The 15,831-nt window shown below is 52.0% G+C and overlaps 1 protein-coding gene across 1 annotated transcript; it reads left to right on the plus strand.

Moving 5' to 3' along the window:
• Positions 1–1,666: 1,666 nt before the first annotated feature.
• LOC119227381 (protein jagged-2-like) lies at positions 1,667–13,664 on the plus strand. The gene is made up of 5 exons (XM_062560444.1): positions 1,667–1,963; positions 2,454–2,777; positions 11,235–11,292; positions 12,645–12,887; positions 13,335–13,664. Exons 1-5 carry the CDS (start codon positions 1,895–1,897, stop codon positions 13,397–13,399), a joined length of 759 nt encoding a protein of 252 aa, XP_062416428.1. The 5' UTR covers positions 1,667–1,894; the 3' UTR covers positions 13,400–13,664.
• Positions 13,665–15,831: the final 2,167 nt, after the last annotated feature.

Genomic DNA, 15,831 nt, shown 5'->3' on the forward strand with positions numbered 1-15,831 from the left:
TTTGAGCTGTTTGTGTTTTCATTGTTGTGCAATAATTAAGCAATTAGGCTCCGACAGGCCGTCTGCCTCCAGCGTCAAAATGAAGGAAATGCTTTCATTCTGATCTCTGCAGGTCCCTGATCTCACGCTGGATGCACCTTTGTTCTGCATCAGTTATCGCGATCATCCTCAGTGTGAGGAGGAGAAGTCCCCTCATCGAGGAGGACGTTTAATTCAGTTTGTCTGCTTCACCGTACTTCCTCTTAGCTGCTGATAAGAGCCGCCATAAAGAGATGCGTGTGAATGAGTCACATGTGTGTGTGTGTGTGTGTGTGTGTGTGTCGCTCTGCACCTGCTTCCCTGAGAGGAAACATCTGCCGCAGGGTGTCAGGAGGAGCCACCTGTCGGCCTGCAGAACTGATGTCTTGTGTGTTTGCAGCCGGGCGATGTGAGAGCACAGAAACAGCTGTCCCATCGGACCGTCCCCGGGACCCCCCCCCCCCCCCCCCCCCCCCCACTCTCTGAGACCTCCACCCAATATGGAAGCAACAGGAAGTCTCGTCTGTGTGCTGGAAGTTTCACCGTTTTTAATGCATGTCGGATTTCTTCATGTTGCAAATATCTGGTGTTCACATACATGGATGAATGATCTGTTTTAAAGTCCCCAGACTGTAGAAGAATGTGCTGTTTTACGGGGACCCACCTTTCATCAGGGGCTAAAGAGACGAGGAAGGAGGAGTCGACGGGATGAGCCTTTCGGGCGCTTTGCTACTTTTTCATTTGCAGCCAAACAATTAGAGCGATGCAGCTGAAGACGCAGCTGCTGCAGGGAGATTTCCTCCAGAAACAGCTGTCCGGCCTGCAGGTGTTTGATGGTGAGCTGGTCCTTCAAGGCTTTGCTCCATCACCCTCAGTCCGTCCTGTGGCCCGAGTACACATCTGTCTGCCTGTGGATGAACGGTTCTGAGAATAAACATCTGTCTGCCTGTGGATGCACGGTTCTGAGGTCAGTTGACTCGAGGAGGGAAAGAACGAGAAATGACTTGTAATAAAAAGCAGAGGAAATGACAAATAAGAAATAAACAAGTTATCAATATGTGTGTGTGTGTGTGTGCGTGCGTGTGTGCGTGCTTGCGTGGGGGGGGGGGGGTGGGGGTGGTGAGCGGTCAGTAGAGGGCGCTATTACTCCTGTGTCCTCTGGTCAGTGAGCAGTCAGCTGTCCTGCGCACGCACGTGTCTGTGCGTGTGCGCGTGCGTATTGACTCGATTCACGGGCCCCATTGCTGCTTGTTTTATTCTGCTGACATCAATCTTCTGAATTATAAATACTGCATAAAAGCCTTATAAGTTATGACTTTAAATGTGTGAGGTTTTCCCTCATAAATCAAAGTCCTAATGCGTGCATCTCATGCACGCATCTCATGCACGTCACTTGTCGCAGCACAGAGTCACGTGTGTTTGGTGAAATACGGTGTGAGTGTAATAAAATACACAAATACAAGCTCCCGTGTGACAACTTCCACAATAAGTCCAGCAGCGTCCCTCCCATCGCGCCTTCCTCCTCGGCACCTCCTCCCGATTGGCTCGCCACCTACAAACGTCCCGCCCAGGCGGCCTGTGATTGGCCCGCGCCGCCGTCCATTCGTCCCCTGGTGGGATCGCCCGGCTCAGGCTTTTGGCTCCAGAGACGCGCCGCTGCTCTCCTTCCCCGCCGTTCAGTGCGTCTCAGTGCGTCCGTGGACCAAAGAGCAGCAGCAGCAGCAGCAGCGGTGCGCTCCTCTTCCTCCAGAGCCACAGGCATCCCGCGCCGTGCACGCCCCGCAGCACACGCACGAGGAGGAGGGACACGGCTGCCTTGAGACTTACGCGTTTTGTTCATTTCCCCGATGGTAACCAGCACCGCGCGGCCGGAGACATGTGGAATAATCCGGGCAAAGTGCGCCGCGGCTCGCTCGTGTGTCTGCTCGTGGCGCTGTGCGCCGAGGTGAGAACTTCCATCAGGGCGGGACGGGGAGGTTATCGATGGGGGGGTCCGCGTATCGATGGATTGGAAGTTTTTTCTTTTTATTTTCTTTTTTTTTGGAGGGGGGATTAAAATCTGTTTTAATTGAATTGAACGCTCGGCGGTGTAATCATGTGATCTCTAAATGAAGTTTAACTGATCTGCTGATCAACCCGTAAAGTTATGATGGCCACAAGTTCTGTATTTTAAAGTTTCATCCTCAAAAAGAGCGGCGTTTTATTTGGTGTAACGGTGTTTCAGCGCGTTTTCTCCCCATAATGTGAGATCTCTCAGCGGCCCTGATGTGCGCAGCGGGCTGCAGGAGCGTAGCGCTCCTTACGCGGCCCGTGATGCCCCCCACCACCCCCCCCCCCCCCACAGACAATAAGTCTTTATTTGACCTCACGCCATATTCAGACACTATTTAGGAGACACACAGTGGACGTGCTTTCTCACCGTGCCTTCTCCACAGGTGTCTCGGTCCACCGGGTACTTCGAGCTGCAGCTGATGTCGGTGGGGAACCCCGCCGGGCAGCTGCTCAACGGCGACTGCTGCGACGCGGAGAGGAGCGCGGCGGAGGGCCCCTGCGGGCCCGACGAGTGCGACACGTACTTCCGAGTGTGCTTAAAGGAATACCAGACCGAGGTCACGACCAACGGGCCGTGCACGTACGGCTCGGAGACTACCAAGGTCCTCGGTGGGAATACTTTTCAGTTCAAAGGCGGCTCGAAGACCGGGCAGAACCGGAACCACGACGCCGGGAAGATCGTCATCCCGTTCCAGTTCGCCTGGCCGGTGAGTGGACGCGGCAGGTGCGCAGAAGATGCGTTCAGGGTCACGGGCATCAGTTAGAGAATTACAGCCATTGGGCACATTTGCCACACGTGTCTCCCTCTCCGCCCTCCCCCCCAACCCCCCCCATGGGGGTGATTAAGAAGGGGCAGGTAACCTGTTATCTAATCCAAACAAGCAGCGCAGCCCGCGTGGGAAACACAGTCCGAGTCTATGGGAGCTGTTCTACTCAGAGATCTGTATCAGATTAGCAGGGGGAGAGGGGGGGGGCAGGGGGGGTCACAGGTTCGATTCCCACAACAGCTGAGCGAGCTGTCAGAATAAAAGCCCTGGACCTGGAAAAGGGCAAAAACAAAGATGGGAAAACGTGTAATCATTACTTTATTTTGGTTTAAATGACTTAAATCATTTACTAGTCCGTTTACTTCAAACCGCTGGGATTTGGGCAGAAGCTTGTTTGAAGGCTTCATCTGGAATGCAGTGAAGCAATCTTCCTAAATGTGAACACTTTTCCACATGCTGACACATGCACTCGATGCAGGTGAAATCCTGAAATCATTTTTATTACATGAAGGTGGAAATGAGAAGAAATGAATGCACCTTTGGACTGAATGTCGGCAGCTTCTCCAGTTTAAGCATCATCTCATTTTCTTGATACGAATGCAAATATAATATAATATAATATAATATAACATAATATGTATATTTAAGGGAAGCCAGTGAAACGTACAGAGAGGGAATCCCCAAACGTTGGTGCTCATCACGGGCGGCGTCTCCACGGCGACGCCGCCCGTGTCACAGCGAACACGTCGTACACATCGGGGGCCGCTTTGTCGTCTGACCCCTCCATTCATCAGTGGTCAGCTGTCAGCGGAGGGGAAGATGGGAGTAGTAAGTCGGGGGCCCCCGGCGGGCGGGTCGGGTTCCCACTAAAGTCGTGTGTGACACAGGCGGCGCGTATCGGTGTCACCAACTACTCAAACAAGTGAAGATCCTGGACCCATCGGGGTGGGCGGCAGAGGGGGGGGGGGGGTGCCTTTACCTCGCCGCCTCTCAGGTTCACGCTCTGCCCGTTATCGGGTCATTGTCGGCGTGTGTGGGGCCAGTTGTTTCCACTGTGTGTGTGTGTGTGTTAATCAGCTCATGTTGAAGCAGCTGAATATGTCGTCACACCTTGTGCTTTTATCTTAGATCTCTGGTGTGTGACCCTCTCTGTGCTTTGGCACCACTGCATTACATAATAATAATAATAATAATACCCATTTTAATAAAGGAAGCTGGGCGTAGTGGACGCTCTTCTTGTATTTGCAGCATGCGCACGGACAACAGCACACAGAACGCATGAATAATTCACTCCACATAAACTCCAAACGTCTTGTGGGTTGTTAACGTTCTTTAATGAATGAATGAATCCTGTTCTCATGTCGAGTTCTCAGATGTATCAAACAGAGACAAAGACATCGCTCACTCGGTGTGTGATTCCTCAGGGAGAAGGTCTCAAGTCTGACTGTCCTCGTAGGTCAGGAGACTTTGTGCTGCTAAGTGAGTGTGTGTGTGTGTGTGTGTGTGTGTGTGTGTGTGTGGCCTCTGGTGCTGCCATGGTGGACTCCTTCGGTCGGCCCCAGTTATCTGGGCCACTGGTCCTGACATGAATTGGGACATTGTTCTGCCAATCATTTCCCTTCATGGTCCACCCCCCCCCCCCCCCCCCCCCCGCCACCCCGGGCTGTTGGGGTCTTTAGTGACATCTTTTTTTTTAATGGAAGGAACCGGGGGGGGGAGGAGGGGGGTCTGACCGATGAACTGAGGGAGGATGGGAAGCAGAGAGAGGAACCAGCGGCTTCCTTGTGAGAGTTCTGTCACGAGGGAAGTGTATTTTTAGGAGGCAGAAACTATTCTTTTTTGACAGAAAAAAACACCACCAGCCCCCCCCCCCCCCGCCGCCCCGCCCCCCCCTCACCCGCAGCGTACCCTCTCTCCCTCTCCTTATGGGGTATTTTTAGAGCGGCTGTCCTCCCCTCACCCCTTGTGTCGGTAAACCAAGGATGGAGGGTGCACACTCCTTCAGTTTCTTTACTCTCCCTCTGGCAGCATCCCCCCCCCCCCCCCAGCCTGGCAGATCTGAGAGGACAGAGGTGCAACAGCTGTTGTTTGGAGACCTCCTCTTCCTCCTCCTCTTCCTCCCCCCCCCCCCCTGGAGTGAATGTTTCAGTGAAACATGGGGAAAGCAGGCTGCGGTCACAGCGTACGATCACATGGCGGATGGCGCCGCTCGGCCCGAGCCATTTGCCGAGTGCGTTTTTGGCGGGCTCCCTCTCTCGGTCTGGTGAACGGTTGGTTATCTTCGGGGGGGGGGGTTTGGTTGTGTGTGTGTGTGTGTGTGTGTGTGTCGGGTGAGCGGACGAGACGATGTGGAACATTCGGTGTGATGATGCTGCAGAAAGTAGAACGTCTCGTTCTCAAAGCCCACAGATGACAAGCAGCCGTTAGCTTCATGGCTGCGTGGCGACCCAAGTGGGTCCCTGGTAAAGATGTCACCACGGGTTAGAACAGAAGACTTTCATGCTCCTTTGACAGACCTTCTTGTCTCCTTCGGTACTCTTAGAGGCTCCCATCAGCTCCCAGCGACCTCCATGCGCCTCTAGATCGAACAAAGTTCTCTTCATGAAGCATGCATGTTGACCCAGAACATGTTTCTCTGGACCCCCCCCCCTCCGATCTGTGCGTCATTAACCCTAAAAGCAACAGGGCTCTGTTACGTGTCGTGTGTGTGTGTGTGTGTGTGTGAGTCCGCTGGTCTTTCCCACGCTGTCGCCGGTTCTGCGTCAGCTGACCTGGTTCTGATGTGTGAGCGGCGTGTGATAAGCTGCTCCGATTGATTAATGATGCTGCTGCTGGCTTTGGTTCAATGTGTGTGTGTGTGTGTGTGTGTGTGTTTAAGCTGATATGAAATCTACTTCTTCATCCCAACAAGTCAAATGATTCTGATTGAAAAGCTCCTTGTTGACGTCGGAAAGCTTCACGATGTGAAGGCCACCCGCCGGCTTCTCTCCTCACTTTGAAGAGCAAACAGAAGAGGAGCCCTGGCGTGTGGCCCATGTGATCTGGTTGAAACCTGTTGAAAAGGTAGTTTGTCTTGAGCGTGAAGAGTTTGTCAGATTGGACTAGAAGGATTTTGTTGGCTTCTACAGCAGCTTCAGGCCCTTCTACCTCAATGTGGGAATGGAGTCAACGTGACGGTCCTTCAATGGCTCTGTGGATGGGACATTCAAGAACATCTCACTGACCTGCTTTTATAAGTGAAGTGAAGAGGCTTCTCTCATATTCTGGAGTGGATGGAGAAGGAGGAGAAGGAGGCAGAGGGCGGGGGTGGGGGGGGTCTGTCTGTTTCCGCTTCATGTTCTAGGAAACATTGTGGAACCTCCTCTTCACGTAATGCGGCTCGGACGCCTTGTGATCCTGTCGCTAGGCAACCACAATGAGACGGGGAGCGATACAGGCATTAAAAAAGGACTTCAAGATTCCATTAGATCGACTGTGTGTAAAAAGTGGGTGAAGTCATCGTGAGGTCATCCAGTGGTTTACTAAATGTTCCAATAAACTCTCATGAAGTCAAAAACATGGACATCCGACCGTACAACGCCATGGTAACGGCCTGTCAATCAGCACGTCACCCGCCATCAAGCATTCTCTCCTCTGTTTGACCACACGAGACTTGAAACTAGAGACTGAGACCATAAACTCATGTTTACAATGTTCACTGAGGGAATAAATCCAGAGAGAAGTAGAGTCATTTCCTCATAGACGTCTATGGGAGCAGAGGAGTCGCCCCCTGCTGGTCACTACACAGAAGTAGAGTCATTTCCTCATAGACGTCTATGGGAGCAGAGGAGTCGCCCCCTGCTGGTCACTGCACAGAAGTACTCATTTCCTCATAGACGTCTATGGGAGCAGAGGAGTCGCCCCCTGCTGGTCACTACACAGAAGTAGAGTCTATTCCTCATAGACGTCTATGGGAGCAGAGGAGTCGCCCCCTGCTGGTCACTACACAGAAGTAGAGTCTATTCCTCATAGACGTCTATGGGAGCAGAGGAGTCGCCCCCTGCTGGTCACTACACAGAAGTAGAGTCATTTCCTCATAGACGTCTATGGGAGCAGAGGAGTCGCCCCCTGCTGGTCACTACACAGAAGTAGAGTCATTTCCTCATAGACGTCTATGGGAGCAGAGGAGTCGCAGATGTCTTTGTGGTTTCTCTGATCTACATTTACATCTTTGTCTCCTTGTCTGGATCAGATGTCCACTTCACAGATTACAGGTGTGAATGTGTGTGTGTGTTCAGGCTGTAAACACTGAGGTGATTAAAGCAGCTTCATTCCCCTCTTGACTCCCAGTAGGTGCTCACGAGCCCTAATGGAGCTCAGCTGGACCTCAGTGAGAGACGAGTGCCACTGATGTCTTCATGGATCCTTGTCTTCTTTTGTCTTCTCTCTCGGAGCTTCCTCCGGGACACACACCCTGCAGCTACATAGTTTTTGTGTTACGAAGCACTTGGCTGCTGTGTCTCCTCTTTCGTTAGCTTGTTTCGTTAGCTTGTTTCGCTAGCGTCGAGTTTGCTTTCTTTGGGTCGAAACAGAGTGAGAGAAGATCTTCTTGTTGTTTTCCTGGAACATCTGGGCTCTCCTTGTGAACCGCAAGGTCCACGGCGCCAGAGGCAGAGTTCTGCTTTCCCATCATGCTCCTGCTCCCTTATGGAAGCTTCCCGAGGTCATTTCTGCTTCACCTCATTGTCCTTCGTTGTGTTTGTGGGGGATTTTCAGGACAGCTTTCTGGGGCATTCTTCTCTTCTGGCAGAGGGCACGTGAAGTCACATGTGGAAATGAATGAATTCCTCATGCAACTGCCATTCATCTCACGGACAAATAAACCAAATTAAAGCAGCGGGCGCTGCAGTGTTTAAGAAACGCACCCTGACTCTTCATCTGGCTCTTCAATATACGCTGGAGAGATGAAATAAACGCGTTGAAAGAGTTCCTTCTTCTCCTTCTTCTTCTTCTTCCTTCTCCGTCCCTTGGTGCAGCGTGGACCTCGTCCTTTCCTAACTGCCCCCCCCCCCCCCCTAGAGGGATCGGGTGAAGGTTCATCAGGGTTACTCAACACATCTGGGCCCAAACCAGTTACCCAACAGCCCACTTCATGGAGAAACCATCTCACACTCCTCTCTGTCAGATGTGTGTGATGAAGTGGGGAATCTATTTCATATCAATGCAAAACCTCTGCATTGATTCAAGTTGAGTGAACCCATCCGTACAGAACCTTTGCTAAGCCCCGCCCATCAAAAACACAGACGGGCCAATCACATTGTGGCTTCATTTAGTCGTCTCCTGTTTTCTCCTCACGACTCAAACATCAAGATTTATCCCCCAGACTGGAGATAGAAGGAATCTGCTCCAGGTGCTTGTAGGGGTACCTCCCCCTGATGTGTGGAGCTACACGGGGAACATGTGGGAACATCTGGGAATAAAACGTCTGGAATAAAACACCCGCCATGGTCATTTTGAATCAATAAGGATTTCGACTGACGTCGTGTTCTGCTGCTGAGATGTTTGGATGTGAAGTTGCATGAAGCGGTGTCTTTGTGCTTCTCTGGGCTCCACCCGAAGGACTCACTAATGGATTTAAGCTGGCGTTTGCTTCCCACTGCTTCGCCTCACACACTTTTCTCCAAAAGACAAAATGCTCAGGATTCCTCGCCTGCGTAACCGGCGGCGACGCAAATAGCTTTTCACGCCTCTGGTGTGGGAAAAGTGAATTGGGTCATTTTTCCATTCTGCCGCTCGGTGTAAAGACCTGATTAGATTAGCGTTGATTAGATCTGTGTGTGTGTGTGTGTGTGTGGTGGTGGGGGGGGGGGGGGGGTGTCTCCTCAGAGGGGGAGGGGGGGGGGGGGTCTGTTCTGTTAATAATGTGCTAAATTAACCATCCCAGCTCCTCTCTGCCGGGAGCCACATGTTTTATTCATGTCAGGAGACTAACAGGTGCGACGTGACAGGTGTTTCTTCTTCTTCCTCTAATCAACTCCACAGAAGTTGTTAATTGGGATCTTTCTCACTCTCTCTCTCTCTCTCTCTCTCTCTCTCTCTATTCCTCCCCCCTCTCTCTCTCTCTCTCTCTCTTTTAACTATTAATCCCTGCTGCTGTGAAATTTCAATTAAAGGAGCATTCCTCTCATTATGAACCCCCCTCAAGGTGTGAAGCTGTGGTTTGCAGGGACGATATTGGTGATAGCGAACACATGTCGCGGTGAACATGTGACCCCCGGAGACAGGAAGTGGAGCACCCGGTGACTTTTCACAATAAACCACAAATCCTTCATCCACGTCCTCCATAACTGAGTAAAAGTGACGAGAATCAGGGGGAAACGTCAGAACCATACGGGGACGTCATCAGGAGCCACTTGGATAAGCCCCCCCTGCCCCCCCTGCCCCCCCCCCCCCCCCAGACCAGACCGTGTCCCGCAGTCTTCTGCGCTGAAGAGGCTTGTTTTTCGTCCAGCGACAGGCGAGAGATCAGATCTTATGAGCTTGTTTGAAAGCAGCATGTGACCCGTCAGCAGAGCGCCGCCGGCTGTTCAAGCCCTAATTTATAATTTATTCATTGAACAGGTGAAGGCAGCGGGGGGGGGGGGGGGGGGGGGGGGGGCTCCTCCCGCTTAATGAAAACTCAAATCCCTCTGACTCCTGTAAATTGGTTAGGAGGTGTCAAGTGTCTCCGTCACACTTAACCCCCCCCCCCCCCCCCCCCTATATCCTAACGATGTCCCACACACACACACACACACACACTGCGGCTGTGACATTTAGAATTGATTACAAAGGGACAGATTGATTATGATCACGTTCCCTCACACAGTTGGAGTTGATGGATGACTTGTGGGTGGAGCCTGACCTCCGTCACCTTCACGGACTTTATAGAAGTGACCTGTCAATCAGCGTGTAGCCCCGCCCCTTTTAAAGCATCTCCTGTTTCAGGGTCTGTTTGACTCTAAATGGACCATAATTATAATTGCACGGTTTTAAATATGAATGAAAAGTTGTACAAATTTTGTGCAAAAAATGTGCATGATTGAAGTGCAGAGGGTTGGGGGGGGGGGTGGGGGGGCTTTAGGCATATAATTACTAACTTGCAAAATGTGGAGAGAGCTGAGCCTCGCGTTGTGCACGCGCCGCCATCTTGGTCATGAGTGCAGGGAGGTGTCCATCCTTACCTACTGACGGAGGAGACTCTGAAAGGGGGGCGGCGGCTTGGTGTTTTTTGGCCTCCACACACTGCGTTTAGCATTAGCTCCTGAGCGGGAACACGCTGTTACTCATTAACGACGGCGCCTCGCGGGGGGGTCCTGCTCCCATCAGGTCCTACAGTCTAATGCAGTGGTTCTCAACTTGTCTGGCTCCGGGACCCACCTTTACCCCTTAATGACGAGCCGCGTTCTAATTGCTGCGCTGACTGAAAACAAGGACGGACGAGCCGGACAAACACCGACACCCCGCTGCATTAGAGAAAGTCCCTTCAAAATAAAATCCCAGGATGAATTTTCCATGCAATGGACCGCGACCCACTACAACGGGGTCAGATGTAGTGGGTCAGTTGAGAAACACTGGTCTAATGCATGCTGGGAGAGGGCGAGAGGTTCAGCTTCTGCCTCTGAAACAGTTTGATCTGCGAGGCCAAAGGGACGTTCCCCCCCCCCACGCTCCTCTCTGGGTCACATGATCATCTCATTTCAATGTGCTTATTTAGAGTTTTTCCTATAGCTCGATAAGACATGCAGATCTGATATGATCATCTGATTTTTGGAAGATGCTAACGAGTTAGCTGTCTCGATGTTCAGGTACAAGAATCCTTATTGGATCTCTGGAAATATGAACGACACCAGCAGCTTGTTTCACATCTTTAATAAACAGTTTCCCGGTGTTCATTATGGGATGTGTGGCATACGGACGTCTCTCTTTCCAAACCGTGTCCCAGCGCCCTTCGAGCGACCTCCCAGGTGACCTTTTGGTGCTTTGTGTCGTCCCGCCGCCTCTAATCTCCCCGCTCTGTAAGCTCCCCTGTAATCTTCCCCGCGGCCCTCCGTCGCTGCGAGTCACTCTCGGGTTCATGGGAACTCACAGCTGCTCGTCCGACCGACTCTGTTTGCTGGGGCCGCTGGGAAAAAAAATAAAATAACAGAAAATAAGACGGCACCTGAAACAATGTGGAGGAGGCATTCGGCGTGGGAGGGAGGCCGAGAGGGGAGGCAGGGCGCAGCGTGCAGGCGAACCATCAGCGCGTCACGTCACAACCAGCACCCCCCCCTCCCCCCCCCCCCCTTATGAGCGACACTCTGGATGTGGGTTTCTGCGTTGGCGTGCACTGTGATAACCTCTGCCCCCCCCCCCCCCCCCCCCTCTGTGTTTCAGCGCGCGTACACGGTCATAGTGGAGGCCTGGGACAGAGACAACGGGACACACAGTAACGGTAAGAAACCACGGAGCCTCCTGTGATTATTACTCGTTTTATATTCCTGGTTTGTCGACTAAGCAAATTAATATTTTAGAAAATATATATTATTAATTAAAATATATTGAAAACTTAATCAATATTTCAATTAATACAAGACAAAAAACCAGATCAGACTCATTTAAAAAATAATTCTGTAACATGAAATCTATATCGAACAAACACGTCTCATTGGATGAGTTATGTTGAAATGATTTCATGTCACGGACCGATTCATCAAAGCAGCAGAAAACGCTTCTCAGGTTCGACTGTTAATCTTTTGCCTCCGCGTCGATCGGCTGGCATTAAAAAGCCCGAAGGCGCTTCACTCCGTTGCTTCGGGGCTTCTGGTAATGACACGCGGCGGCTGTGAACCAGCCGGAAAGGGGGACGCGTCCCAGAGCGGAATGACAGCCTGCAGCAGGTCGCCATGGCGATGGCGCTCCGTGTTTCCTCCTCATTCCAGCGGTGCCGTGACGACCACTCGATCCGATATCCGTTCGGCCCTGAGGTTCATGAAAGGAAAAGCTGTGCTTCATTTAGATTTATTGTGGGAAGAGACGCCACCGAGGGGACAGAAACCAAATAAAACTCATTACTAAAGAGTTTGAAACACTGAATAAGTTCAAAATAAATTTGTTGTAGAGAAAAAACTTGTATTTTCCCAAATATTCAAATGTTGACCTTCTGTAGATGGAAGAAGGAAAACCATCCGCTCAAAGGTCACCGGAGTTACAAAGGCAACCGGCACTAAAGAGGTCAAAGGTCAAAGCAAAAGTGCTTCAGCACTTAAAAAAAAAAAAAAACTCCAGTCAGAGACTGGAAAAAAAAAGCGGTCTTCACAGCAGCCGATCAGCTGCTGGGACCCGAAGCCCCTCGTTGTTTATGTAAGCCGGTTTCAAATGGCCTTCCCTCTGCCTGGCAACAGCGGCCTCTCCTCCGGGACGCCCGCCGCTCGCCATTGGTCCATATTTTTACATCTAATTGCTGGAGAAGAGCAGCAGTGAGTGAAGGTTTCAGGTGGTGGGTGTGCAGCTCGGTTTAATATGCGCGTATACACTGTGTGTGTGTGTGTGTGTGTGTGTACTTGTACATATCAGGTAATGCGTGGCTGGCTCCGCCCCCCCCTCCTGCTACATGAGAATCAAGCCAAAGGGTCCTTTCCTATGTCGCCCTTCCTCGTCTGTTCCACGTCTCTTATTATTTCCGGCCCGGCTCCGATGGTCGGCGCTGGACATCCTGAGGGGGGGGGGGGGGGGGGGGGGATGAAAGGCTGTGCATTCCTCGAAATCCTCGCCAAACACCAGCTTGTGCATGTGTTGTGTCTTAAGGGGACGAGCTGCTGATCGGGCGCAGCGTGGACAAAGGGACGCTGAACCCGGGCGAGGAGAAGCAGGTGGTGGGGGGCTCCGGCCTGCTGTACTCCGTCCGCGTGCGCTGCGACGACAACTACTACGGCGCCAAGTGCAACAAGGTGTGCCGCCCGCGGGACGACTACTTCGGCCACTACGTGTGCGACCAGCAGGGCAACCGAGGCTGCATGGAGGGCTGGACGGGGGCCGACTGCAAAACAGGTGAAAACCAGCGACTCCTCCTGCAGAGACTCCTCCTGCAGCGTCTCCTCCTGCAGAGACTCCTCCTGCAGCGTCTCCTCCTGCAGTGTCTCCTCCTGCAGCGTCTCCTCCTGCAGCGTCTCCTCCTGCAGCGTCCCGCTGCGTTTAAAACCGCGTGAAGCATCATGTGAAATAATGGCTTTTACCCTTTTCACTCTCTCTCAGAGACCTTGTTGCTTAAACATCCTTTCGGGAAGTTCACGTTAGCAAGAATTTAAAGAATGCCCGGGGGCTCTCTTAGAGACACCTTCGGCCTGCTGGGGGGGGGACGCTGACGTCCACTGTTGCCGGCGGCAGCGAGTCTCCGCCCCCTTTTTAAAAAAAAACACAGGAAAAAACAGAGGAAATGAAACTATTGAAACTATTCCAACACGCAGAAGCTAACGAAGCTCTTCTCTCCCCCCGAAGCCATCTGCAAGCCGGGATGCAGCGTGGAGCACGGCATGTGCGACGTGCCGGGGGAATGCAGGTGAGCCCCCCCCCCCATTTATTGTGTTTGTTTGTTCCTCTTCCTCCAGCGTCACAGTGACCCAAAGTGACGTAAAACGCGCTGTTGTTTGGGGGGAAAAACCTTGTAAGAGTTTAATGAGGTTAACAGAGGTTTCCAGAGGAGCCCATTAGGGGGGGGGGGTTGTTGATAACATACCAACCACCACCCCCACACCCTCCACCTCCATCCCTCAGCTCTCATCTAGAAGCTATTGTTCTGCTTCCTGTTCTGACACACACACACACACACACACATGCCTGTTTTTCTGCTCCATGCCCCCCCCCTCTAATGTCTGCCCACATCACCACCTTCCTATCCCGAGCCTTGTTATGACTGCAGGAGGGGATGCAGATTAAGGAGGTGGGGGGTGTAGGGAGGGGGGGGGGGGGGGTCGGTTTGAGTTTTTACTTCTATACAAGTTTAATAATAATAATAAAAGTCTGCTGACGGACAGAAATGTGGCGGTTAAAGAGTAATTGATTACGGACGGGATGGAGAGGAGACTGCCCCCCCCCCCCCCACACACACACACAGGACTGTACAGTAAACATGTGAGTGATTTTAGGAAAAAGGCTGACGGGGCGTTATGTGAGGAGGAGGCAGAGAGAAATTTAGATTTGATTACATGGAGGCGAGCTGTGCATTTAGACACAGTGGAGGCTTCTTTAAAAAGACAAACACACACACACACGGGGGGGGGGGGTAGTTTGGGATGAAACAGAGGAGAAAAGGAGGGAGAGGGGGGGGATTTACTGTGAGGCAGGTTTGATTTAGTTGAGTTCTCGTAAAAAGAAAAGAAGCTGATATTTTTCATTGAAAATTGCCGCAGGATCGGAGAGGAACAGCCTGGAATGTTCCTCAACATGTGATTTGCAACGCAATCAGTGGCTCACACACACACATACTGCCCCCCCCCCCACACACACACACACACATACTGACCCCCCCTCACACACACACTGAATGACAGGAAGACAATCGAGAATAAAGCGTTTTGTTGATTCGGAGCATTGACACTGATTGGTGTAAAAGAAAAGCTGTTAGCATAGAAGCTAGTTAGCCACCGGCTAAGGCTTAAAAATAACATTGTGTTGTCATGGAGACGGCCGAGCCGTCGGCGAGTATCGAACCTGAAAAGAGAGGGACACTGACAGAGGGAGACACAGAGACACAGAGGGAGACACAGAGACACAGAGGGAGACACACAGAGACACAGAGGGAGACACACAGAGACACAGAGGGAGACACAGAGACACAGAGGGAGACACAGAGACACAAAGACACAGAGACACAGAGGGAGACACAGAGACACAGAGGGAGACACAGAGACACAGAGGGAGACACACAGAGACACAGAGGGAGACACAGAGACACAGAGGGAGACACAGAGACACAGAGGGAGACACAGAGACACAGAGGGAGACACACAGAGACACAGGGGGAGACACAGAGACACAGAGGGAGACACAGAGACACAAAGACACAGAGACACAAAGACACAGAGACACAGAGGGAGACACAGAGACAAGAGGGAGACACAGAGACACAGAGGGAGACACACAGAGACACAGAGGGACAAGAGACACAGAGGGAGACACAGAGACACAGAGGAGACACAGAGACACAGAGACACAGAGGGAGACACAGAGACACAGAGACACAGAGGGAGACACAGAGACACAAAGACACAGAGACAGAGGACACAAGACACAGAGACACAGAGGGAGACACAGAGACACAGAGACACCAGAGGGAGACACAGAGGGAGACACAGAGACACAGAGACACAGAGGGAGACACAGAGACACAGAGGGGAGACACAGAGACACAGAGGGAGACACAGAGACACAGAGGGAGACACAGAGACACAGAGGGAGACACAGAGGGAGACACACAGAGAACAGAGGGAGACACAGAGACACAGAGACACAGAGGGAGACACAGAGACACAAAGACACAGAGACAGAGACACAAAGACACAGAGACACAGAGACACAGAGGGAGACACAGAGACACAGAGACACAGAGGAGACACAGAGACACAGAGGGAGACACAGAGACACAGAGACACAGAGACACAGAGGGGAGACACAGAGACACAGAGACACAGAGGGAGACACAGAGACACAGAGACACAGAGGGAGACACAGAGACACAGAGACACAGAGGGAGAACAGAGACACAGAGACACAGAGGGAGACACAGAGACACAGAGGGAGACACAGAGACACAGAGACACAGAGACACAGAGGGAGACACAGAGACACAGAGGGAGACACAGAGACACAGAGGGAGACACAGAGACACAGAGGGAGACACAGAGGGAGACACAGAGACACAGAGGGAGGACACAGAGACCACAGAGGGAGACACAGAGACACAGAGGGAGACACAGAGGGAGGCTGGCAAAGGACA

Source organism: Pungitius pungitius, unplaced genomic scaffold (assembly GCF_949316345.1).
Source record: "Pungitius pungitius unplaced genomic scaffold, fPunPun2.1 scaffold_154, whole genome shotgun sequence".
In the NCBI taxonomy this organism is placed as follows: Eukaryota; Metazoa; Chordata; class Actinopteri; order Perciformes; family Gasterosteidae; genus Pungitius; species Pungitius pungitius.

Bases quoted from the DNA above. Each gene is read 5' to 3' on its own strand.
- LOC119227381 (XM_062560444.1), top strand. From the start codon at position 1,895: ATGTGGAATAATCCGGGCAAAGTGCGCCGCGGCTCGCTCGTGTGTCTG. The intron at 2,778-11,234 runs GTGAGTGGACGC...TCTGTGTTTCAG, and splicing joins CGTTCCAGTTCGCCTGGCCG to CGCGCGTACACGGTCATAGT. The intron at 11,293-12,644 runs GTAAGAAACCAC...TTGTGTCTTAAG, and splicing joins CAACGGGACACACAGTAACG to GGGACGAGCTGCTGATCGGG.